Source organism: Juglans microcarpa x Juglans regia, chromosome 2D (assembly GCF_004785595.1).
Source record: "Juglans microcarpa x Juglans regia isolate MS1-56 chromosome 2D, Jm3101_v1.0, whole genome shotgun sequence".
Taxonomy (NCBI): domain Eukaryota; kingdom Viridiplantae; phylum Streptophyta; class Magnoliopsida; order Fagales; family Juglandaceae; genus Juglans; species Juglans microcarpa x Juglans regia.
This window is the reverse complement of record NC_054596.1, coordinates 12,747,875-12,775,581: the sequence shown is the minus strand read 5'-3', so window position 1 is coordinate 12,775,581 and position 27,707 is coordinate 12,747,875. Positions and strand designations below refer to the sequence as shown.

Genomic DNA, 27,707 nt, shown 5'->3' with positions numbered 1-27,707 from the left:
TAAAAGATAAAACACTAGTGTCTCTCTTATAAAAGAGTAGCTAGGATTTCAATTTGTACGTGATAACACAACCCATGTATATACTTTTTCATGTTTTTGAGCTCCAAAAAAGGTAGGCTACAATACCAACAAGATTTTGCTTGGCTGCTTCATTACATTATTCGTATGTTCAAATAATCAGATACACCTATCATCTGTTTCCGTCTCTAGTTGCGTTTTCAGTTTTACTGTACGTCAGTACGTAATGTTCACCTAATAAATACAGGAAAAGCAAAATGTCAATTGCACACCCATGATTCCCCTCCTGAGATGGGAAGGTAATTACACGTAGCCATCTCAAGATATGACTCTTTTCTTTCTTTATCTTTCTGGGTTAGAGTTCCCACTCTTTGTAATGGAAATGGATGGCAAATATCCATAATACACCAAGCAATGCTGTGTCACTGTCATCACTTTTCTTCTCAGAACCAGCATTACTATTATCTGCTGAAGCAGCAACTGCCAATTCCATCAACATCTCAGAGTCTATCTCAGTGGACTTGAACTTCAACTTGATTCCACCTTGAGTCCATGACCTGATACAAAGGAGAGCTTGTGCACTATCATGCGGCATGCAAAATCGTTGCTTCGCTATATCATCACCTTTGCTGCAGAACAAATCTTCAGGTCCTACGGAAGTTGCCTGAACTGTCAAGAAATCTCGAGCCATAACAGAAAGTCGGGGTAGCGTGTACTATTAGCCTTCCACCACTCCAGGACATCTGTTGGTATTGGAGCTGGGGGCTCTGACAGGTACTGAGTAAGTTCATCAGTGGACTGCTCATGCTTGCCCTTCTTTTCTTTCGAGCAATTTCCTCTGCAAAAGAGACACTCCCACCAGAAGGTTTCCCCCGCGACCCTCTTCTCCAAAAAGTCCAAACAGAGCATTCCCCCACCCGTTTGAGGGTTTGAGTCTGTATGCGAAGACGCAGGCGCACAGCTCACTCAACTTCTACCCTACCGAATAACCATAACAACCCGTGACTTTTTGAGTCTTACCAATCCCCATCAATCTCCCGTGAACCCAGCCCCGCCTTCCATTTTCCTTTTCCGAGTCACCGCACCTCCCTTCTCGTTCATGCTTACCGCGTCCACCTACTCCACTACCATCCAAATTGATCTCTCTCTCCCCAGTGCGCGCTATTTTAGTGGATCGACTCGATATGGCCACTAGTCACCAAAGAAAATCCACAGAAGTACTTGTCCATAAAAGCAGCTCCAACACCTTCCTGTTTTCTAAGCCATCCACACTTCTTGTAATTTCCATGGCCTGCATCTTCTTTGTCTCCCTTGTCCTTTTTCTTTCCTTCTCTCCCGGTGCCGTCAAACCCAGTCCTGATGCTCCCTCCTCCATCTCTCCCGCGATCCGCCAGGCCTGCAAGGCTACTCGCTTCCCTATCCCATGCGAGACCTCTTTGACCCAATCCAACCACGTGCCCCCCAACCCCACCCCTCTCCAGCTCATCCAGTCCGCTATCTGGGTCTCCTCCCAGAACCTCCACACCGCCCAATCCATGGTCAAGTCCATCCTGGACTCGTCCGCGGGGAATGTGAATCGCACCTCGGCCGCCAAAAACTGCCTGGAGTCCCTCACAAGCTCCGAGTACCGGATCTCTCGGACTACCGAAGACGCACTGCCTGTTGAATAATAAACTTAAATAAAATTGTTTTTTAGTATATTCATGAACTAAAGTCTAGGTTCATCTTGAAAGAAGTAATTCATGTATTTGGAGATTCATGTATTTAGAGATTCATGTATTTGAGATATTCATGTACTTGGGTATTTGTGTCTAGGGAAGTTCATGTATTAGAGTAAATGCTAGGTGAATCTACAAGCCTATAAATACCCATGTATGCATTGGCACAAAGCAAGCCACTTGAGATTCACTTAGAAAAATTTCAGAAATAGTCTCTCCTCTCTCCCTCTAGAATAGAATATTAGTTTTTTCTCCTCCAACAAACTGGTATCAGAGCGCCAGTCTTTTCTAGATCCTGAAGATGGCCAACTCAACGTTTCCGTTTCAATTTCCGCATTTGACAAAGGAGAATTATGAAAATTGGTGCATTCGAATGAGGGTTTTGCTTGGATCTCAAGATGCATGGGAGATCGTAGAGAAAGGCTATGAGGAGCCTAGAGATGAAGCTTCGTTGAGTCCTAATCAAAAGGAGGCTCTGCAAAAGTTGCGGAAGAAGGACCAACAAGCTCTCACGCTCATCCATCAATGTTTGGATGAAACAATGTTCGAGAAAGTAGCCAATGCCACTACTTCCAAGCAAGCATGGGAGATCTTACAAAACTCCTATCAAGGAGTTGATAAAGTGAAGAAGGTACGGCTCCAAACGCTACGAGGTGAGTTCGAAGTCCTCCGTATGCAAGAATCTGAGACGATTTCAGATTATTTTTCAAAATTGTTGGCCATTGTGAATCAAATGAGGAGATATGGAGAAAAGCTGGAGGATGTCCGGGTGGTTGAGAAGATTCTTCGCTCGTTGCATTCAAAGTTCGATCATATTGTGGTGGCTATCGAAGAGTCAAAAGACTTGGAGACGATGACGGTTGATCAACTCATGGGATCTCTTCAAGCTCATGAAGAGAGACTCAATAAGAAGAAGGAAGAATCTATTGAGCAGGTTCTCGCCACAAAGCTCTCTATAAAAGAGAAGGAAGGAGAGCATGATAAAAGTCAACGAGGAAGAGGACGCGGACATGGACCAGGAAGAGGAAGAAGAGGACGAGGACGAGGAAGAGGCGGACAAAGTAATCAAAACGCCAACCATGAAGAAAGAGGTCAATCCTCAAGAGGTCGTGGAAGAGGAAATTACTCAAGGCAGAATGGGAGACAATATGATAAGTCTAAAATCAAATGCTACAATTGTCAAAAGTATGGCCACTATGCTTCAGAATGCTGGAGTTCTCCTAGCAATGCTGAAGAAAAGGCGAATCACGTTGAAAATGAAGAAGCGGAGCTCACTTTGCTACTAGCTTACAAAGGAGAAGAAACTAACAAATCGAATTTGTGGTATCTTGATAATGCTGCAAGCAATCATATGTGCTGAGACAAAAGCAAGTTTGTAGAACTTGACGAATCAGTGAGCGGGAATGTCACTTTTGGAGATATGTCAAAAGTTCCCATCAAAGGGAAAGGTACGATTCTAATTCGGTTAAAAAATAGGAGCCATCAATTTATGTCAAATGTTTATTATGTTCCAAATATGAAAAGTAACATTTTGAGTTTGGGGCAACTCTTGGAAAAGGATTATGAGATTGAAATGAAAAATCGTAGTCTTTTTCTAAGAGATAACAAGAAGAATTTGATTGCTAAAGTGTCCATGACAAGCAACAGGATGTTTTTGCTTGATATTCAAACTGATGTGGCTAAGTGCCTCAAAGCTTGTGTGAAAGATACGTCTTGGCTTTGGCATTTGAGGCTTGGGCATGTGAATTTTGGTGGATTAAAGTTGTTTCAAAAGGAAATGGTGAAAGGCTTGCCACCTATTGATCAATCTGATCAACTTTGCGAAGGGTGTCTTGTTGGCAAACAATTCCGAAAGAGCTTTCCAAAAGAATCATTTACAAGAGCAAGTGAGCCGCTCCAACTTGTTCATACGGATGTTTGTGGACCGATCAAGCCTTCTTCATTTGGTAAAAATCGATACTTCCTCCTCTTTATTGATGACTTTAGTAGAAAAACATGGGTATATTTTTTGAAAGAAAAATCTGAAGTGTTTGGTGTTTTCAAAAAATTCAAAGCACTTGTTGAAAAACAAAGTAGTTATGAGATTAAGGCTTTGAGATCAGATAGAGGGGGTGAATTTACATCTAATGAATTTAATGAGTTTTGTGAAGCACATGGGATTCGTCGGGTTTTGACAGTTCCGAGATCACCTCAACAAAATGGGGTGGTTGAAAGAAAGAACAAAACGATTCTCAATATGGCTCGAAGCATGTTGAAGACGAAGATGATGCCTAAAGAGTTTTGGGCAGAAGCGGTTGACTGTGCTGTTTACTTATCAAACCGTTGTCCTACAAGAAGTGTAGAGAACTCAACTCCCCAAGAAGCATGGAGTGGAAGAAAGCCAAGTGTTTCCCATTTGAAAGTTTTCGGAAATATTGGCTATGTGCATGTGCCCGATCAAGAAAGATCCAAACTTGATGATAAAAGCAAGAAGCACATCTTCATCGATTATGATCAAAGATCCAAAGGCTACAAGCTTTATAATCCAAGCACTAAGAAGATGGTCATTAGTAGAGATGTGAAATTTGACGAAGAAGGTTTGTGGGATTGGAGTGATCAAGAAAATGAAAGATATGATTTCTTTCCCTTCCCTGAAGATGAAGATCAAGGAAATGATGTACAAGAACTCACAACACCTCCTCAATCACTAACAATTCCTAGCACTCCTTCATCATCTTCTTATGAAGGAAGTTCTAGTGAAAGGCAATCCCGAATAAGAAGTCTTCAAGATCTTTATGAGGTAACGGAGAATTTAAGTGATGATCTAACTCTTTTTTGTCACTTTGCCGATTGTGAACCAATAGGTTTTGAAGAAGCGGTACAAGAGAAAATGTGGAGAATTGCCATGGATGAGGAGATCAAATCAATCAAGAAGAATGATACTTGGGAATTGGCGACTTTACCAGAGGGACAAAAGCCCATTGGTGTGAAGTGGGTTTTCAAAGTAAAGAAGAATGCAAAGGGAGAAGTAGAAAGATTCAAGGCGAGATTGGTGGCCAAGGGATATAGCCAACATCCCGGTATTGATTATGGAGAAGTCTTTGCCCCTGTTGCACGATTAGAGACAATTCAGATGATTATTTCTCTTGCAGCTCAAAAGAAGTGGAGGATTTATCAAATGGATGTCAAATCGGCTTTCCTGAATGGAATCCTTGAGTTAGACGTTTATGTAGAGCAACCTATGGGTTATGTGGTCAAAGGGCAAGAAGATAAAGTGCTAAAGTTAAAGAAAGCCTTGTATGGCTTAAAACAAGCGCCAAGGGCATGGAATAGTCGAATTGACAAATATTTTCAGGAGAATGGATTCGCCAAGTGCCCGCATGAATATGCACTCTATGCTAAGGTGCGTGAAAATGGAGACATTTTGCTTGTTTGCATATATGTTGATGATTTAATTTTTACTGGAAGCAATTCAAACATGTTTGGAGAATTTAAGAAAGCTATGACGAGAGAATTTGAAATGACCGATATTGGTCTTATGTCTTATTATCTTGGCATTGAGATCAAACAAATGGAGGATGGAATTTTTATCTCTCAAGAAGGTTTTGCAAAGGAAATTCTCAAAAGATTCAAGATGGAAGATAGTCAATCCGTGAACACCCCAGTTGAATGTGGAGCGAAATTGTCCAAGCATGAAAAAGGAGAGAAGGTAGACCCCATAATATTCAAGAGTCTTATTGGAAGTTTGAGATACTTGACTTGCACAAGACCCGATATACTTTATGGAGTTGGACTTGTTAGCCGATATATGGAGTCACCAAGCACAGTGCATTTCAAAGCGGCTAAAAGGATTCTACGTTATCTAAAAGGTACTATTGATTATGGACTTCTTTATTCATTTTCTAATGAATTTAAGCTTGTGGGGTATAGTGATAGTGATTGGGCTGGAGATTTGGATGATCGGAAGAGTACTACTGGTTTTGTGTTTTATTTGGGAAATGCAGCATTTACTTGGAGTTCTAAGAAACAACAAATTGTAACGCTCTCCACATGTGAAGCTGAATATGTTGCTGCAACATCTTGTGTTTGTCATGCAATTTGGCTGAGAAGGTTATTGAAGGAACTACTCATGCCACAAGAGGAAGCCACAGAGATTTATGTTGATAACAAGTCGGCACTTGCATTGGCAAAAAATCCGGTCTTTCATGATAGAAGCAAGCATATTCATACAAGATTTCATTTTCTTCGAGAATGCATTGTCAAGAATGAAGTACAAGTCAAATTTGTGAAGACTCATGATCAAGTTGCAGATATTTTTACGAAGCCTCTCAAGTATGATACTTTCAACAAGTTGCGGATGCTACTCGGAGTTACCAAGAATTAAGTTTAAAGGCGGGTGTTGAATAATAAACTTAAATAAAATTGTTTTTTAGTATATTCATGAACTAAAGTCTAGGTTCATCTTGAAAGACGTAATTCATGTATTTGGAGATTCATGTATTTAGAGATTCATGTATTTGAGATATTCATGTACTTGGGTATTTGTGTCTAGGGAAGTTCATGTATTAGAGTAAATGCTAGGTGAATCTACAAGCCTATAAATACCCATGTATGCATTGGCACAAAGCAAGCCACTTGAGAAGAATTCACTTAGAAAAATTTCAGAAATAGTCTCTCCTCTCTCCCTCTAGAATAGAATATTAGTTTTTTCTCCTCCAACACTGCCACATGGCAGGATCAAGGATGCGAGAATCTGGATGAGCGCCTCCTTGCTCTACCAATAAGATTGCTGGTCCGCGCTCAAGTACGCGAACGATACCCAGATGGTGAACTCGACGATGTCGTTTCTGGACTCGTTGGCTGGGCTCACGAGTAACGCGCTGAGCATGGTGTTCTCGTACAGTATTTTCGGGAACCAGACCGGGTCGTGGGCCCCCCCCAAGACCGAGCGGGACCGATTCTGGGAGGGAGGTGGCGACTCTGGGTCGGATTTCCGGGGCGGCTTCCCGTCGAAGCTAAAGGCGAACGCGACCGTGTGTAAGGACGGGAGTGGCGGGTGCTACAAGACGGTGCAGGAGGCAGTGAACGTCGCACCTGATAACGCCGGGGAACGGAAGTTCGTAATACATATAAAGGAGAGGGTATACGAGGAAACCGTCAGAATCCCGTTAGAGAAGAAGAACGTGGTGTTTTTAGGAGACGGGATGGGCAAAACGGTCATTACGGGGTCGTTGAACGTTGGCCAGCCCGGGATTTGGACATACAACACAGCCACAGTTGGTAAGTCTTTTGAATGCATATTACTTCATTGTGCGTGGCCATTCTTCCTTGTTATTGTTTTGTCTTTTCTTTTTGAATATGTGTTTTTATTTTCAAGGTTGTGGATGGAGTCAATAAATACTGTTGGGGAGGTGCTCATGTTAGGTTTTACGGCTTCTTGCACTTAGCTTTTTCCATGAGTTTGTCACCTTACATTGTATGCATTCCGTACCGAATAAAGTTTATGATTATTTTAACCATTGACTTGGGCACCCTCCCGTCACACGATGTTTGGCTGTTTTTCACTGAACAGTCAATGCGTTTGATGTTCATTTAAACATCTGCAATCACAAGTCCATCCTTCCAGCTTTTGTCCTCGTGTAGAGCCCGTGTCAAATGAAATTGGGTTGCAAACTTATTCACAGTTAACTATTTAGTTGCAAGAGTTTAGGAAAAAGGGCTAGTTAGTACTAAAAACAAAAGATAAAATGTTGACTACAATTGTAGATGACTTCTTTTATGAAATGGTAGAAGAAGTCCTTAGAGAACAGATGTTAGGAAGCCGTAAAATTTATGAGTTTAGCTTTGCTTTGTTATTCCCTTCTTGTTCTTGAGTTGCTTTGAAAACAAATTCCGTTCTTGTTCTTATGTTTGAATCATTTTGGAATAGCTGTTCTTGGCAATGGATTCATGGCCAGCGGCATCACAATCCAAAACACGGCCGACCTGATGCACACCAAGCAGTGGCCTTCAGATCAGACAGTGATCTATCCGTCATTGAGAACTGCGAATTCTTAGGCCATCAAGATACACTCTATGCTCGCTCCCTCCTCCAATTCTATAAATCATGCCGCATCCAGGGAAATGTGGATTTCATTTTTGGAAACTCAGCATCAGTTTTTCAAGATTGCCAGATCTTAATCTGCCCCCGGCAAGTAGATCCAGCAAAGGGCGAAAAAAATACTATCACTGCACATAGTAGAAACGACCCTGCACAATCCACAAGTTTTGTTTTTCAGAATTGCTTGATAAATGGCACCAACGAATACATGGTACTGTATCATAACAATCCCAAAGTACACTTTAATTATTTAGGGAGGCCATGGAAGTTGTACTCGAGGACCGTCTTTATACACTGTAACTTAGAAGCTCTTATTACACCAAAAGGCTGGATGCCATGGGATGGCGATTTTGCATTGCAAACACTCTATTATGGGGAATTTGGGAATTCTGGACCAGGCTCTAATGTGTCCAAGAGAGTAATCTGGAGTAACCAGATCCCAATAGAGCACATACTCACATATTCCGTCAAGAATTTTATCCAAGGAGATGAGTGGATTCCACCTTCTCAGTAATTTGCTTCAAATTTTGCAGAAATATTTGTAGTAATATGTCTGGAGCTCAACAATATTGGGAGATTCAAATCATTGACTACATTTGATCTCCATCCATATGTGGTATCTCTCTCTTGGCATCTGTTGTGTAACTCAGGGAGAGGTTGATGAGAATTGGATTGGTGTAATTTCTACTTTGTCATATAAAATAATTTATTTATTTATTTATTTAATAAATTTCCACAAGGTCACTGTCATTCATTGAATTTTGATGTTGGAGGTTGCCACCCACTAAGTCGCACGTTGAACAAATGTAATAGAGAGAAAAATGACGCAAACAATACCGAATAACATGGACTTTTTCAATGCCAGTAATGTTACAAAGGCATTGGCATCTGGCCATCAATTTCTTGACTTGCAAGATACATGCAGTTGCAACAAGAAGCCCAATTTCACAGCACACACTCTAAGCCTCGTTTCTTTCTAGAAAATTTTTCAACTCATCTCATCTCATATAATTATTACAACTTTTCTAAATTTTCATACAAAATAAAATAAAGAATTCAATTTTTTCAAATCCTAAAACAAACAAAAAATATATTAAAAAAATATATTCTAACAATATTTTATTTAAGTTTTAACTTTAATGTCAACTTATCTCATCTCATCTCATCTCATCTGTAAAAATAAACGAAACCTTAATAGCCTGCCGACAAGGTTAAGGTTCCCTTGAGACGGTTTATTGCTCATTTTGTATGGCTCGTTTCACTTTTTACTCTCTCTTAGGGGACTTAAATTCAAGCAATAACTTGAGAGAACCTTTTTATTGCCAATAATATCCTCCTATTGATATGATCATCCATGTCCATATGCCAAATAGGACCATGCTTGGGAGAGATGACATGGGAGAATTGCGTGACTCAGTGGGTACCTTTTAATGGCATTGCTTGTATGGTCACGGTTAAACTGTTGACAGTAACAGTTTTAAGGTAATATATTAATTCAAATTTTAAAAAAAATAATTACCCAAAATTATATGTGAAACTCAAATTTTATATATATATAATGTCAAGAACTCTCTCTTTGACAACGTAAAATTTCATTCACTACCTTTCTAGAGAAATATGGTGTTACATCTCCCCTCTAATATGTGTAATGCCCTTGCGAGGTTATGTTTTGATGCACTTATGTTCCACACTATAAAATGATCAGTTTGATTTTAATATCATTTGTAATAATGTAAGAAAAGTTCAAACTACGCCAAGGCTTATATCCCAAACAACAAGTTAAAAGTTAGAATTCCAGCATTATTGAAATCAATATAAATGTCAACAAGTTCTTCTTCCTAAATATTGTGCGATTTTATTCACTACTTATACAGTTATATGAGGTGTTGCATTTATAGCCTAGGAAATTATTACTTAGCTGTTGTTTTTTGGGTTCATGCCACCAAACAATGCTACATTATCAAACAACCTCATTGTAGTTGGAAAGCCAATGAATATGGCACATTTTCTAAATGTTTTTTTTTTCTTAGCAAGTAATATATTCATAGATAAACTAGTAAATTACAAGATACAAGTTCTAAAGGGGTGGGAGTCCCTATAGTCTTCTCAAAACCAACAGATACATCACGAAAATAAGAAAAAATAGATCTAGAGCCAAAAGTTTGGCTCTCACCCATTTCTCATCAGGGGAAGCCACTTGAAGCGGTTTTAATATAATCTGATAAATAGACTATAATACTGCGGCTAGAAGCCATAGTGAAGAGTTGTGTGCTACATCTTGTTGGTTTGGGTTGGCTGGAAAAGACTTTTACATCCACTTTCACTTGATTATTGGTTAGGGAAAGCGGAACATATGAATGTAGCAACCAGAGGATGCGTCGATACATCGGCATAGGACCTTCACTATCTGCGGTGGCGCATGTGGTTCATTGCCAATCTAGGAAATAAGGCGGTGGTCAAATCTAAGAGATTCGAAACTACTGATCCCAGTGGTGCCACGCGTGATGGCAGAAGGCTCTCTCTGGTACAACAACACGTGAAACTCATGCGCGGTATAAGCCGCATGTGAGACTCACGCGCCGCTCTTTTGAGCAGTTTTTCGACCTTCTGACAGATCGACAGCTGGTGAGGCGTGTGGTAGTCGTAGGTGGCTAGTAGGTAGTAGATCGGCACATCTTGATGCTATGGGCAGGGAAAAAAAACTCTATAGACAGCTCCAGGATTGGTCAAACAAGAGGAGGGAGGGAGGAGCCGAAGCTCCAACCCTCCTCTAGACGGAGGAAATGGAAGGATGCCAACGGTTGGGTAGAGAGAAAATGACCTCTGGAAAGAGATTGGAGAAAAGGCTCGCACCTTTTTCTAAATGTTTCATATGCCTCACCCTCTACTAATTATTATTATTGTCGTTGTTCTTAGCATTATACAATGGCAATATCATAAAAAAAAAAAATGTAAACCAATAGCGGGGTAGAATCTTAACAAAAGCCTTGAGACAAATTTGACAAAGCTACATAAAAGAAGGAAAACAAATCCTAAAAAAATAGATCAGAAGGATCCTGTCAAGTATTTTCTAGATCCAAACTCCAAGAGAATGGTTACAGCGGTTGATGGCTTTGGTAGCTGTCTAAACAATGAGCTATTTTTTAGGGGCAACAACTTGTATTGTGTTGTGCAGCTGTGCTGCGGTGATTGTTGATACTTTGTGGTTGTTAGTCTGAGGTAGATGGTTGTAGTTATGTACAAATGATATTTGCACTCTCTAGTGTTTGCAAGTTCTATGTATTTTTTTAAAAAAATATGAATAAATTTAGATCTCACATAAAAAAATTAATTTTTTTAACGACGGATCCTTTTTTTTTTTTTTTAAAGAGAGTGTGTGGTACTTACATATCTTAAAATTGTATCTAATACTACTTTTAAAAAAATAAAACCAATCAAACTTTGAGCTGCACTTAAGACTCAGATTTTTTAAAAATGATATTTACAGTTGTGGAATGACGTGGGAAGAAACAATTTGTTATGTAGCATGACATTTTGTCTGTTGGACAACCCTCATACTCTTGACACGGTGCGAGATAAACCAATTTCATGTCTCCTGAGGTTTGCTAAAATGCTTATAAAAGAAGCGACTGTAGCTTTAACCATCAAACCATGAGGGAAATTACCTCAACTAAAGATACAAAACAGGGAGGAGGTAGGTAGAATTTCCACCTATCATGAGATGGTCAACGGCTCTGTGGTTTCAATTGTTTAAACTCTTGTGGCAGATTATAATTATCAATGGATCAAGTTTTCCAACCACTTCTGCATAAACTTTACAAGTTAGCACATTAGCCTAGGCTTCTGCAATGCCTGCGCGCTGCACCATAGTTAATAGCATTAATTCGACAGTGGCTCTTTGGATGCCTTTTAATCAAGCTGACATTAAAATTCATGGCAATTCCCAATCTCATATCATGGATTGGTATCGTGAAAAAGAAGATGATCAAAGGTTGTAGACTTTTAAAAATCTAAGATGACTTATTGACACCCCCTTTTAAATTATTTTAGAACTTCTTGTGTCATTCAATGCCAGATTGGATAAAATTTTATGAGTTATAGTGTAATACCCATACCAACGGAGGTGCCAAACGGCGTCGTTTAGGTTTGTAAGTTCTCTTACTTTCAGTTTTCAAATTCTTTCCATATTCTCCCCACTTCCATGTCCAGATCTCTCTTCTCATCATCTCCTGATTTTTCTCTCACCGATACTATAACTTCCAAAACATCAACCTCGAAACCGCTAGTCTTCTCACGCATGTATATAGAGATGATCCCTCCATTACACGCTTGCTGACTTCCATTCTCCCTGTCGAGCAACCAACGGCATGTTCATCCCTTATTCGCCAACTCAATCGACGAATCCATTACACCACCCAAATCACCGTGCCCAAACCACTACTCAGCCCTCACCACCCTGAAGCAAAATAGAAGCCAACCACTGCACCGTTGCCACCCTGCACCAAAGAACCACGAGCACCACTAGCTTTTTGGCAAACTGTGAACCTAGCCACCCCACAGCATCACCCCTACACCACTAGCACACACATATGGCCTCCACCTCACAGCACAATAGCTTGAGCAATGTGATGAGACCTCCCTTGCAGGACAGAAGTCACCTTTCTTTTGCCCAACTCCATGCTCGTGTCCCTCCATTGACAACCAAAACAGTTTGCTTAGCCACCATATGAAACTCTGTTTTACTTCTAAAAAACATAGCATCGTTGGAGGTCACCATAGGCAATCAACCACCTTACACCGCCAACCTCCTCCACGCCATCACTACCGTACTGCACTATCGCCACCTCAAGTCACCACCCTCCCTCTCGGTAACATCTTTCCCTCACGCCGTGGTGCTTTCTCTTTCTCACTCTCTGTTCTCTTTCTCCCATCAAATCTATCTCTCTCACAGTTCTGTGCCGCCGTGCCTACCACCTTCGATCTCCACCCAGTTCATCAGCCGTCGCGACTCTCCCTCTCTCTCGGTGAGTTTGGGACACCCCTTTGTAGCATGGTTTTGGTCCGGTAGTTTTCATAATTTCATATTCCTTCTGTTTCCATATTTTTCCCAAAAGCCCATGCATATTTATGAGTTATTTTCCAAAACTCCCTTGTCATTAGGATGGTTCCATTTTGGACATGATTTTACGATGGGTTTCAAGATAATTACAGAAAATTTGTATATTATTTTATGTGAGTTTCTTCTCACTTTATTTTAGTCCAAAAGTTTTTTGGCATAAAATAGTTAAGGTTTTTAAATGGCAGTTGGTATTAAGGTCTAAAGAATTTAGAGTTTGTCTTCGTTGGAAATTGAGTGAAAATCGATTCATATGAGATTGGATGATATTTTATGGTTTCGAGAAATTTAGATTTTTAGGAAAATAGGTTACTTAGCGTCTCAAGTTCAAGTATTGAAAAATGTGATAATTTTGGATATTTATAGAAATTATATAATTATTTTTTATAGGTGACGATTGATTTTCGTTCAGTATTGTTGTGGAGAAATTATGAAAAAGCTAAAAGTCCAAGTAAGCAGGGTTCCTACGCTATGCTTTACAAGAATTATTGAGACTGAGGTTAACTTTTTGAAAATTTTGCATATTTTGTGATGAAATGAGAACTTGGGAAAAATCAACATCGGTCGCTTATTTGCATTACTCATGAAATCTATATGAAAAATAAAAATATTTTCTGACATTCATTGTATAGACATGATCTATATTTTGTCATGATTGTCTTTGAAATTTCGAAAAAGAGTGATATTGAAAATCTGAAAAATTTTGCATTGATTTAGAAAGGTGTTCCGATTTTTTTTTAGTATGTGAGAATAATCTGAATATGTTTTGGTACTTTGTTTTGTTTTAATATGGCATTTGAAAACCTTTGGTATGGTGTACTGATTTTGTATATGACTCTGTCTCTACTCTACTATGTTATGCTCTACTCTGCTTTGTTTGGGTTGGTACCAACTTCTCTGTCTCTGAGTGCACCCACTTTGAAAACAAAGTGGTTTTATGTGGTCTTTCCTATGTGCACACTCGGGACTTCGAGAGTAATAAGAGAACGATTTCACCTCTGTCTCTGTCCGGTTTGGCTACTGGGGATAGCACAACCCTACCACGGGGTGGAACATGGTCTCTGCTATGTAAGATGCTCTGTTTTGATGTGATGATGATGCTCAGGTTATGTTATACCAAAGTACTTTGGATTTTATGTCTTAAAATCATCACTCTATTACGTTTAAAAACATGTTTTGTTCTGCATGATAACTCTGAAAAATATTTTGTTCTACATACTGTACTCTATAAATGCTCATGTTTGCATGCTAATATATGTCCTCTACTTACTGAATTGTTGATAAGTCACCCTTATCTTCACAATATTTTTTAGATCTTTTGGATACTTCAACGAAAGTTCAAGAATAGGAAACATGGGTAAGCCTATGTGAGCATAGTGTATTAATACAAAGTGGGCACTTATTGTTGGAGAATTTTATTTAATAGCTTTGTTTTGCTCTGTAGACTTAGTACTTTGGAAAAGTTGGCATTTTTTTTTAGACCGTCGTATTCTTAGTTAACTATTTTGGAGTATATTGTTTAAAACAATGAGGTTTATTGTAACACCCCGTATTTTAGTGTATTTTTTTAATTGAAAGATTATTTGTTATTAATTTAAAATTTATTCTCTTGTTTTAAAATTGTTGGATTTTTAGTTGTGTTATTTTTATGATTTTTAGTTTACGAAAATTATTTTTGAAGTGCTTTCTCTAAATTAATTATTTTTATGCGTTTAAATTTCTTCTCAAATTAAATTAACTTGTTGTGGGGTTTAATTATTTATTTTCATTTTAATCACTGCATTTGAATTATTTTATTTTACTTGCTGTGTTAAAATCGTTTCCGTTGGATCGTTTTTATGACCCAAGATATGAGGATTGTACCTCATTTCTTTCCCTACATTTTCTCTTTCCTCTTTTCTTTTTCTTTTTTTTTCTTCTCCTTTTTCTTTTCTTTTTCTCCTCTCCTCTCCCGTGCGCCGCACGACTCTCCCCCTTTCTCTCTCCGTCCGTTTCTTCTTCCACCCAGCCCCGCCGCCTCGCGCTGCCGTGCGTGACACTGCCCGGCCCACTGTCCTTCACAGCCACCAGCGACCACCCCCTGTAATCTCAGCCCCAACCGAGCCGCCGTTAGCTCCCACGCGCATCACCAAGCCGCGGCACTCCTTGCGCCGCTGCGCCGCCGTCGCGCCACCCCCGGCCACCATCTTCTCACCACATCATCCTCGATCTTCTAGCAACCTAATGGACCCAACCCCACCTCCGATCTGTCACCGGTGAAGCCCGACCATCAACATTTTCATTTTGGGTATTTTTACACTTCAACCGCCTATTGCACTGCTACCCACGGCCAACCACCACCACCACTATCTTCACCGACATCCCTAAACCCTACCCTATCAATCTCGAGTCTTCGTTTACACCCGTTCAAAAGTGAGTTTTTGAGACCCACGGCCACAGTGCTTTTGGCACTGTTTTGTTGCTGCGTTGCCGCTTCTAGCACCTCCGTGATCTCTCAAAAATTATATTATAGCATTGTAAGTATTTTTCCCAAAGAACTTTTGAGATTTAAATGTATTTATGCTCTAATTCATATTTACTGTTAATTTATTGGTGGTACCGGACTGAGTCCGAGGAGTAAGGGGATCGGTTAGATTGGATGATGGAGTTGTTTGTGTGAGATTGGTTTATGCTATGAAATTTGTTAGCTGTTTCGGGTTTAAATATTGGTGTTTTGAGTTTGACATTGGTCATGGTGAATATTGATGATTTTTAGGAAGTGACGATATATTTTTGGATTATTGGTTTGATGTATTGGAAATGTTTAGAAGGGCTTGTTGCGGCCTTTTAACATCTAGAAGTGTTGAGATATTTTTTTTCCTGTTGTGGAGTTGTGAACGGAGAGAGAGTAGTGTGTAGTGTCGTCCTGATTAAATTGTTAGTAATTGTTTGGGACTGCGAACTGTAGGAATAAGTGTGAGTTATTGGAATTTGAGTTGACATTGGTTTTGATGCTTGTATTGGACAATATTGAGATTGGTATAGAATATTTTGGGTCGAAGTGTGGGCTGTCCGGATTATTATTTGGCTGATTGAGTTTGATTAAACTTACTGAATTATGGTCTAGAAATTGGGTATTAAGTTGTCTAGACCAATTTTGTGTTGTTGGATTTTAATATTTAGTTTATATTATTTTTATGAATAGGTGACGAGACGGATAGAGACCGTATTCAAGTCAGATAATGCGCTGCAGGAGTCAGGTAAGCGGGGTTCCTATGCTAAACCTTACACGAATTATTTGAGACTGAGGTTATTTTATGAAAACTTTACATATTTTTGTGGTGAAATGAGAATTTGGGAAAAACAAAACCAACCTCGGTCGTTTATTTGCATACTCATGAAATCTGTACGAAAAAGAGAAAAATATGTTCTGACATGCATTGTGTAGACATGAGCTAAATTCTGTATGTGATTTCTGAAATCTGAAAAATGAGCCATATTGAGAATATGAAAAGGTGTGCATTTATTTGAAAAGATATTTTGTGTTCAGTGTATGTAAACTGTCTGATTCTGTTTTGATACTCTGTATTATTTTGATATAACATCTGAAAACCTTTGGCATGGTGTACTGGTTTTCGTATCTGACTCTGTCTCTGCTCTACTCTGTTATGCTCTGCTCTGTTTGGGTTGGTACCAACTTCTCTGTCTCTGAGTGCACCCACTTTGGAAACAAAGTGGTTTTATTGTGGTCTTTCCTGTGTGCACACTCGGGGCTCCGAGAAGAATAAAGGAAAGATTTCACCTTTGTCTCTGCCTGGTTTGGCCACCGGAGTTAGCACAACCCTACCACAGGGGTGAAACATGGTCTCTGCTCTGTTTAATGCTCTATTTTGATCTGATGATGATACTCAGTTTATGTTATGCCAAAGCACAATGAGTTTTACTTGTCCTAAAATCATCGCTCTGTTACTTTTGAAAATATGTTCTGTTCTGCATGATAACTCTGGAAAATATTTTGTTCTGCATGCTCTACTTTGTAAATGCTTATGTTTACACGCTAGCATATGATTTCTGCTTACTGAGTTGTTGATAACTCACTCCCTATCTTCATAATATTTTTCAGATGATGTGAAGAGTCCAACTGAGGACCTAGATTAGATTGGTGAGCATGATTAAGCTGAGAGAGGATGTTAGAAGAAGGAATTCTGATGTCTTATGTCTTTTAGATTTAATTATATCTTGGGCTTGAGTTTAGTAAGACTTTTGAAGTTATTAGTTTGGTTTGTTATGACTACCGGGAGATTTTGGACTCCTTAGCTTATTTTGCTGCAGTAATAACTTTGTAGAGTTTCAATGTGGTTATTTAGAGTACTTGAGATTGAGTTTTGCTAATAAAGTTTTGGAGTTTTATTTTAGTTGTGTTGGAAAACATGTTCTTAAGTGTCAGGTAGTAATTCTCCAGGCCAACTGGGTTTGGGGCATTACATTTATGAGTAATTAAGGAGTTAGATTTTATATCTAAAGTGTGATTTATGATTTTTTAAGTGACACAGAGTAACTCCCGACCCATCCGAGATCGGGGCATTACATATAGATAGTGTAAAATCAGAAAGTTCTCTTATCACGACAGGCAATTTGGGTACAAACATGCATGTAACTGTAAATGGATCGATTCTATAAGAGGTGAGGTGATGATGTTTACGGTACCCAGAGTAAAGAATGGATCTCAAGCACTTTTGGGCCTTTAAAAGGTGGGGAAAAAATGAACCCCTTCTTGGAAACTATGTCACCTACAAAGAGAAGGCATGAAAACAGTGAGGAAATAGAAACTGAAGGAACAAGTTTCCGGGCCAAAAGAGAGCCCAGGATTCACACGACAGGGAGAGATGCAGTAGAAATTGCAGGTGGTGTTGGAGTAAAAGACGCGTCATCTGTCCAATTTGTCTCACCCCAGTGCTTCAACATGTTCTTCCAGGAGCAGATATTGTCTATGCATTTCTTTAAACGTCGATCTCTAACTTTAATGTTCCAATGCCCGTCTGTGTAGTTTGCTTTCTCGGCTTGCATACGGTCCCATTCTAGCTGCGCCTTTTGCTTTGATCTCAAGAGGCAGAACTGCTGCAATAGCACAGGCATTGCATCATGTACTTTCCACCACCTTTCATGTGCAACGTCACTTGCAAATTCTTGGAATATATCAACATTCCAATTACAATCATAATCACGGAAGCACAGCCATGGCTTCACTCCCAGATAGTGAAGGACATAGAGAATTGGAGGCTCGGAGCCAAAGAGTTTAGTTTTCATCTCCTTAACTTCTTCCTCGTCACCAACCCAGAAATGCTTCAAGAAATTCATGTGTTTTGGAATCCTATGCCACCATGTGAAAATCTCATTCAAGTATCCTTGGTCCCCCCCATTATACGACTCAATCTCATTGATGTGATCCATCAAAAGCTGGAAAGTGCAGTTTGAAGGCTCAACAACCATGACACCGGAGTTAAAGAGTGTGCCATTGTTCCCCGTTGCAGAAATTTCTGGCATCCCAAATAAGAAATCAATGTTTCTGAGTATGAGCAAATCAGCATCGATGAAAATGATCTTGTCATAATCTGTTAACTGCCATAACCGGAACTTGCTGTAATTCCATTCGTTATAGGCATCTTTCTCAGCTTTTGGGTTCCTGATCCTCTGGATTGTCTTGATCTTCCAACCTGCAGCTTCAAGTCCACTTCTGTGATAGGCACTGATCGTTTCATCCACAAGTATGACAAGGTCTCTTGTGGAGCCAGACATGCGGATGCTCTGGGCAGCAGCAATGGCTCCACAAACATAAACATGAGCTGAATGTAGAATCGTTGCATATGCTTCTCGGTGCATATTTCTTGAGTAAATCAGCTCTGTATTTGAAGGAATTGTATTAGATTTCTATCAACAAATTGCTATGCAAGATGGAAGAACCATACATTACCAGGTAGAATTTGAAGCATCTCATACAATTCACAAAGAAATCAATAACTTACTAGCGAGCTGGTAGCATGTCATAGTGTCTGAGTTTTTAAAGCAAAATCAACACTTCAAAACTGCTATTTTCTATTAAATTCAATCGAGTGCGTGCCTTGATGTTCATTAGTTCTTCTAAAAACAATAGGTTATGATTTAGAGAGATGGTGGCAACAATTGTATTGTACATCTTGTTAAAATTTTGAGGTATGACTGACCATTGCCCCTGAGAGGAAGTGCAAGTTCGCAAGAGCCTACTGGGAGATGGACTTTTTCTCTTAGTGCATGCAGGCCTGGTTTGTATAGCCATGCATTCCCTTGATGTGCAACAAGTTCCTTGCAAGTAAACAGATTTGGTATAGGGAAGCACTTGGTAATGAAAAGCAAATGCACTGGATACAAGCCTTTGAAGGAGGCTGCTAGATCAGCAGCTGCAAGCTGCAAGTGCAGCCGACCTACATCTCTGGACCAATTCCCCTCGTTCCGACAAGGAAGCTTAACAGCTATAAGATTAAGTCGGATTCCTGTGGCATCAATCTTTGGTAGAGATGGGCAAATGGGTACTTCAGTTTCTTCTTCCTCATCAATCCATTCTGGATATAAGGAAGCCCATGTCACATTTTTTGCAGCGTAGTCCAAGTGCAGAACAATGTGTTTGGCATCAGGAATAAGCTGCTTCCAATGATCGATTTCACGGTTATTGAAGTTTACAAGACCGATTCCCCATTTTTCATGATTCTCAGTCACCTTTTCCAGAACTTTCATAATGTCATCCCATTCAATGTCTAGATTTGATCGATAGCGAGGATCTTGACCACCCCATATCCACCTGTCCACAAAACTTGACCTGCATTGCTTAAATGTTAAAATTGAAGTTGGAAATGTTATAATTTTTCCTGCAATGTAGTTTCACAGTATGAAAAGCAGGTGAATAGGTGATTAACAGGAATGAAAGGAAAGCTAATTGCATTTGCAGGGGATGATTCCAACAAGCCTACATTTTACAGAATGCAGCAAGAATTTTACTAAAAAAAACCTACAATTTGCGGCATGCTGCCCATAAATTCCCCCACTAACCCCATGGAAATTGTTTTCTTGTAAATGCCCTGGCTCTTGTCCGTTGCCAAATGGAAAAATTGTCATAAAGCAAAACTTCAAAATATCAAAAGCAGTGCCATCAATAATGTAAGATTACATATACCTAGAACCAGAATGTGCTAGCCCATTGCTGTTGTAAACGTCTGGAGAGTGTAGGAGTTTTACAAATGCTCCAGATACGATAACTAGGAGGACAAGTTTCAGCAGAGAAAACTTGCATCTTGAACTTCTATCTTGAATGGATATATGTAAAGGCTTAGCTTTGCTCTTTGGAAATCTTCTTTTGTATACGTCTTCACTGTGCCAAGTTGGAAATTTAATAACAAAATTAGTAAACAAAAGAAAAGAACAGACTAGTAAATAAATTAGAAAGAATAACATGCTTGAAGAAAAAATCTATCAAGAACAGGAACTTGCATTGTTGTAGCTTCCAGTAGATGTGTCAATTTAATCAGTAGAAGATATCAGTGGTTTACTTTTTCAGAGGCCAAAATCAACATATGATACAACTTTCATGTTATCCCTTTCTGGGTAACCAAAAGGAACAACTTGCTGACAGAATGACATTGATATGAAATTAAAATGATAATATATATATATATATATATATATATATATATATATATATATTAACTGCTTGTATTATCAAAAGGAAAAGGAACAACTCGAAGATAGTAGAAACGATAGGCAATTGACAACTACTTAGAACAAACACCGAGTTGAGTCTTCACCTAACCCCCTACAGAAGCGATATCATATGATCGAATGTCAGCATTTTGATTCATAAGAAAAAGGTAATGACAAGAAAAGGCCGATTAAGCAACAAGATTTGAGGAATGTGTCACCAAGGCTGTTCAATCCAGTTGGAACTTCTGAAATGACCTTAACCTACCTAGTTCATGCACGGGTCTACATGCTTTGGCATGGAGTTGGAATCAATTTGACTCTGTTTTGAGTTTGTACATTTCATTGAACCTTTATGAAGGACGCAACACCTTCAAATGGTCTGCTCAAATACTCGTTTTTATTACCCAGTTCTCACCTTCTTTCATGTCTGTGTGTACATACACGTGTATGTGCATATATATCCTTCTCGAATACAAATTTCTCTTTTATGTTTCTGTGGTTGGTACTTGGTCCCTGTGCTTCTGCTTTACTCAACAACCTCTCTTTTCCATTGTCTTGCCTGTCTTATAAGGACTGCTTTTGTGCTCGTCAAATAATTTCTGAAAGATGTCACAAATATGCGGTTTCTAGTTTTATAGGATGCCTTACAACAGATGATCAATTTATCATTGTTATCAGTAGACTACATATTTATATTAACTAAAAATATATGACAATTATATATACTGATAGAAAGAAATTAGCTAATTTGGGTTCTTGCAATTAGCTAATTTTTTGATAGGTAGTTCTTGAAATTGGCTAATTGATGGGGTCCTTCTGGGGAGAACTCTCAATGAGATATTTCATATAGAAAATCCTTTCAAGAACTCACATCAGATTAATTCTTGATAAATGAAAATCAGAACTCGGAATAGAAGCTGCAACTACAGCAACTATAAGGAATTTCATGATAAAAAAAAAAAGATGCAGTGTCCTTAATGTAAGCACTTGTAAATTGCATTTGTTGGAGGTAGTGATGTACTGAGGATTTTCTCACCCCTAATATGAGGATTAAATACAATGATTCTATTAAAGAAGTGAGAATAATAATAATAATGCAGGCAGGCACTTGATGGTTTGAGAGGGCCATATCAAGATGTCTGTAATCATTGAACCCAACTCAGATTTCAAGAAAAGAAGAAACTCACATTGATGCAGATAAACGATGTCGAGACTCAGCAGCACTTGTGGAAGTACCCATTGCTCCTCTCATACTGATCTATCAGACAAAGAAGACTGCAACATCTGTCCACAAGAAGTGGTTATACATGAAACGGTTATGCAAGAAGTGGTCGAGTTATTATAACACGCAACTCAGGATTCAGAAACAATAAGGGAGGGAGAAACAGATTTTCTTAATGTTTTTGTAAGAAATGACATCCAAGCAGCTATCCTACTTTAGATCAAGAAACCCAGAAACCAAATCCTACAACCCAGATATCGGAGTTATGAAGCACTCTTTGCCACTAAGATGTAGAATGCATTTGAGAGAGAGAGGGAGAGAGAGAGATAGAGCATATATACCAGACCGATATTTGGAAGTTTGATGTATGAAAAGATTGTTGAGGGAGGTTGATTGAGCATAGCAAGGCAGCAGAGTCAATATAGACAGAGTAACGTCCATTTGAATTTTCTATCTACAAGAATTTTGATTTTTGTTTTATTTTGGTCTGCCACCTACTTTTCCATGTCTTTTTTTTCTTCTCATTTTTTGGCTCGATATTTTTATATTTAACTTCTCTTTCTTCACTTTCTCCTTACTTTCATTACTTTAGTCCTGTTTGGACCGTGGGAATTCAAGGGCTTCACTTTGTTTGGCAAGTTTACTGAGGGTAAAGATCATCCTGATCAATTTCCAAGAACTAAGTACATACATCATATGGTATGTTGGAATTTTATGTGAATGTAATAACAAGATCCTTTAGGTAAAAAGATCTGTCCCTCTTGCTGCTCAAAATAATCGTGACGAATAGTTCTGCATTGGATTTGGTATGGTAGTTTCTTTATGCAATTTTTTTTTTTCTGCCTGATTATATATGCAATTTTAATGCTTTTGCAGTGCCAAGAAATGACTTAGAACGAGTGCTGTGCAACATTACAAGTTAGACCTCATGTCGATGTCACTGATGGGTACCCTTAAACAAAGAAATTAACCATGCATTTTTTAAGAGAAAAGTAAAAAAAATGTGCTCAACATACAAATCTTCAAGCGGATAGTCTGCAAAAAAGACCTACGCTAGATTTGTACATTTGAGACTTACAAATTATTTTTTTAATATTCTTTGAATACGAGAGAGAACACGAAAAAGAAGTTGCCACCAATCTATCAAATGGTGTGGTTACCAAGTGTCAGATTAGGTCGATGAAAACACTTGGTTTACTGAATATTGATTTGGGTTTGGAGTAAAGGTGCAAGTGTCCCGTCTTACTAACCAGATAGGGAAATTAATGATCATTTTCAAGTAATTATTAGAATTAAAACTCCAAAAAGTGAAGTCTGACTCTTAACTCAATCGATGGAATTACTAGTCATCTTTGATCGAAGTACTGTAAGTACTACTATACTATCATGAACACAGTAGAGGCCTTCTCCTTTCGTTGGTTTGCATCCCGGCCAGCTTTGTTCTCTCCGTTCAGATCCAGTACTTATAAATTGAGTCGCCAACTAATTATAAATTGAAATCTCTCTCTCTCTCTCTCTCTCTCTCTCTCTCTCTCTCTCTCAAATTTATTTTCCTTGAAAAAGCAGTCTCTTGGTTTCTACGTTGTTTCATAGAATGTTTTTTGTTGCCTTAGCTAGGTAAGGAGTAGGTGTTATCCTATTATATATTCTTTTTGTTTTGTTTCGTTTTTTTCATTAAAATGATTTTCCATGTATATGTTTCATCTTAATGACGAAGTTGAATCCTTATTTCAACATGTTGATGAACACCTAACTGGTTAATTCACAGCATTTTGATGATTAATTCGACAATTTTCTTATTGCATAAGCAATGTTATTAATTCTACAAGTGATGATATAGGTTTAACGTCCACTTCAACAACCCATGCCTCCAAACACAAGGCATGCATTAGCAATAATTAAGTTGGTCAAAACCCCAATAACAAGGTAATTAAAACAATAAATTTACCAACTAATTATCGCTCACGAATTATTCATGTTCATGTTATATATATATATATATATATATATATATATATATCATTGATCTTTGCATTCAAGTTATATCCATTAAAAAAAAGTTAAATCCATTGTATAAAAGCAAATGCAGTAGTGGTAGTACTGTAAATTGTAAAAGGCTTAGCAAAGTTGCATGCAATCATGGCGCTAAGGGTTCGTCTTGGGTCCCTAACAAGTCAAGAAAAATCCTTTTATAATTTACCATCAAAGTGATCTGCAGAAGGCAGAAGCAGTACACGTGGCAGTACCACAACTGCACATGACATGTAGATATCATGATTTTAAACAGGGCGGTGATGGAGATCAGTAGTGTTTTGTATGATAGATCAATTAGTAGTGCACCCGTCGCTACGTATCTCTCTCTGTTACTCCATCTCCATCCCACGCAGTTGTACTGTATTCCATGTTATGTACAGTGTTTGATTTCCGAAGAAATGTTTTCTAGTCGATACTGAATATACTATCTATGTATATGTAAAACTACTTTAATTTCCTATTTCTAAATTAAGCTACACAATTAAGAATAGTACTGCTGCTTCAATATATATATATATATATATATATATAGTGAGGATTTATTAATATAATCGGGACGGGATCACCGTGGACAGATGATTCTCGGCTCTTCATAAAAAAAAAAAAAATATATATATATATATAGAGAGAGAGAGAGAGAGAGACGTGATGCTGTTTGTATATTTGTATTGGAAGCAAAGCAACCGAAAGGCAGCAGCATGCAGTCGGCTTGCATGGTTCTGGATCTTGATAGCTCTAAATCATGACCAGATATATAGATCCATGTTGATCACCTGTCCCGGTTCGTGATATATATACTTAAGAAAGCAAATGAAGGAAGAGCTTTTTTGACCAGTAGTACTTATGCAAGTTATACTACTTTTTCATGATTAAGATGCATGCAACAGGCATGATATATATATATGCACCAGATTTGGACCGCTTGATTACTGTGTCTCAACAATAAATAAAAAGTATAATAAAAGATATTCCAGCTGCTGAATGCAGCTAGCTAGCTAGCTAAAAGTTGCCTAGTTAACCAGAAACAATATCGTATTGTAATTAATTCTTGCATGCATCTTCTTTATGATCATGATATATATTATCTGATGACTGAATCAACTAATTAATTAAGCCGTCATTTACTAGATTACAAGATGATGATGATCAGTACGTACCGCTAGATCGATGGTGATCAATTTGTTGAAGTCCATGCCCTGAGCAGTTATTGTTGACTGCTCAGCACTCATCTCCCCAACGCTCAACGCCCCAACGTTCAGCAAATGAATGCAAAATTAAATGCATTCATACACAATCGTCGCCTATAAATTGAAGCTCCATGCGAGAGCTTCAATCAACACCCAAGAAGAGAAAAGAGAGAGAGCCTGGAGAGCTCTGAGAGAAAAGAAGAGAGTTGAGTTGAGTGGAGTGTGATCCTCCTCCTCTGTAATATTTTTTTGTGTACCACTATTTAATAGTGAAGCTCTTTTCTGTGGATGTAGGCAGTTGCCGAACCACGTTAAATTCTTGGTGTCACTGAGTGCGTAGATTGTACTCTTTTATTACCGTTTTTATCCCTTCCGCTGTGTTGAGTTCCCCAACAAGTGGTATCAGAGCTATTGCTGGGAAGAGTTTTTTTTCAAAAAACTCGTTTTTAGTGTGTAGCTCAGTTTTTAAATTTGAGCATACTACTGTGTTCGTCTCATCGAGACAAGAAAAACGGTGAAAACCAGAGGCCAGAAGGACGCCGCACGCTTCCCCACGCGCCGTCTGAAGATCGGAGAGTGAGTCCACTCTCGACACGCGCTACACGCGCCCAGGAGAGGCACGAGCGCGTGAGACCCACTCTCGGCACGCGCCGCACGCGCTCCAGAGAGGCCCTTGCGCCTGAAGTTCACGCTCCTGACATTCCATTGACCCAGAGAGAGCGCGTGATATACACGCGCCTACGCGTTCCACGCGCTCCAGTGAGGTTCTGGCGCGTGAATAACACGCGCCTACGCGCTGTTAGTCGCGCCACGTGCTGCACGCGCGACAGTGTTCCTGTTTTGGTTCTTTTGCTCATTCCTTGTGCTATCTGAGTCCGATTTTGACAAAACAAGACTCGTTTCCAACAAAATCAAGCGTTCCGGACACAACGGTGCTGTCCGTTTTACGATATTCCATTTCAAAGATCCTATACTTGCATTTTGTATTTAGAATCAGTCTAAATCCATAGAGGATTCAGCATCAGGCGCCATGATAAAGCTGACTGCCTCAAACTACAGTCTTTGGAGGCCTCGGATGGAGGATCTATTGAACTGTAAAGATTTGTCTGACCCTTTGGAAGATGAAGGGAAAAAGCCAGATGAAGTTACGGATCAAGTGTGGAGAAAGATGCACAAGAAGACTATCGGTCAGATCAGACAATGGATTGACCATAGTGTTTTTCACCACGTGGCCCAGGAGACAGATGCATATAGCCTCTGGAAAAAGTTGGAGGATATGTATCAAGCTAAGACTGCTCGAAACAAGGCCCTCTTGATGAGACGGCTTGTTAACTTGAAGTTGAAAAGCGACACCTCTGTTGCCGAGCACACTAGCGAGTTTCAAAACCTAGTTAACCAGCTCGGATCCGTCAACCTGAATCTTGGCGATGAAGAACAAGCCCTGCTACTTCTTAGTTCATTACCAGATAGTTGGGAGACGCTGGTGGTCTCCCTCAGTAACTCTACTCCAGATGGCAAACTTACCATGACGATGGTTAAGGATGCCCTATTTAATGAGGAGGCCAGACGAAAAGAGACAAGCATGAATCAAACTCATGTCCTTGTCACCGAGAGTAGAGAAAGGCCTCGAGGTGATGATAGAGGGAGAAGTGGAGGCAGAAACAGAGGGAAGTCTCAACCACGTGGAAGGTCCAGCAATAGCAGGAACCAGCAGACGGGTAACATGAAATGTTACCATTGTGGCAAAGAAGGCCACATAAGGAAAAACTGCCGCAAGTTTTTAAGGGAGCAAGGTCAAAGCAGTAAGCTGAAGAAAGAAGATGGTGAAACCCTTGTCACTCTTTCGGGAGATGTGGCAATACTCTCCACCAGTGACGAGACGTGTCTGCACGTTGCAAGCCATGATGTTGAATGGGTGGTAGACACAGCAGCATCATACCATGCCACTTCCCATAGTGAATTTTTCACTACGTACAAAGCAGGAGACTTTGGTACGGTAAGGATGGGAAACGCTAGTTCCTCAAAGATCGTGGGAGTTGGCGAAGTGCAGATAAAAACCAACGTTGGTTGTACCATGGTGTTGAAAGATGTTCGACACATTCCTGACCTTCGGCTCAACCTGATTTCGGGAACAGCCCTTGATCGACAGGGCTATGACAGCTACTTCAGCAATGGCACTTGGAAGCTGTCACAAGGTGCCATGGTTGTCGCCCGAGGACATATTTGCGGTACGTTATACAAGACCCATGTGAAGATTGATACTGATAGCCTCAATGCAGCTGAAGACGAGGCATCACCGAATCTGTGGCACAAGAGACTCGGACACATGGGTGAGAAAGGGTTGGATACGCTTGTGAAGAAGGCACTCATCAAGGTTGCCAAAGGAATAGCGTTAAACCCTTGTGAGTACTGTTTGTTTGGCAAACAACGCAGAGTCTCGTTCAATTCCTCTACGAAGAGAAGATCAGAGTTGTTGAGTCTGGTACACTCTGATGTATGTGGTCCCATGGAAGAAGAGTCATTGGGAGGTAACAGATATTTCGTGACATTCATTGATGATGCTTCACGAAAGGTCTGGGTATATGTTTTGAAGTCAAAGGATCAGGTCTTCGAGCACTTTAAGAAT

The 27,707-nt window shown here is 39.4% G+C and overlaps 1 protein-coding gene and 1 pseudogene across 1 annotated transcript; one reads left to right on the top strand and one right to left on the bottom strand.

Annotated features, from left to right (window-relative positions):
* The first annotated feature begins 945 nt into the window (after positions 1-945).
* Positions 946-8,540, top strand: LOC121249000 (annotated as a pseudogene).
* Positions 8,541-17,653: 9,113 nt separating this feature from the next.
* Positions 17,654-22,351, bottom strand: LOC121251112 (UDP-glucuronate:xylan alpha-glucuronosyltransferase 1-like). Its single transcript, XM_041150430.1, has 5 exons — positions 22,202-22,351; positions 21,826-21,922; positions 20,115-20,309; positions 19,132-19,760; positions 17,654-18,810 (listed from the first exon to the last, which is right to left on the bottom strand). The coding sequence occupies exons 2-5, from the start codon at positions 21,888-21,890 to the stop codon at positions 17,780-17,782; spliced, it is 1,920 nt and encodes a 639-aa protein (XP_041006364.1). The 5' UTR covers positions 21,891-21,922; positions 22,202-22,351; the 3' UTR covers positions 17,654-17,779.
* Positions 22,352-27,707: the final 5,356 nt, after the last annotated feature.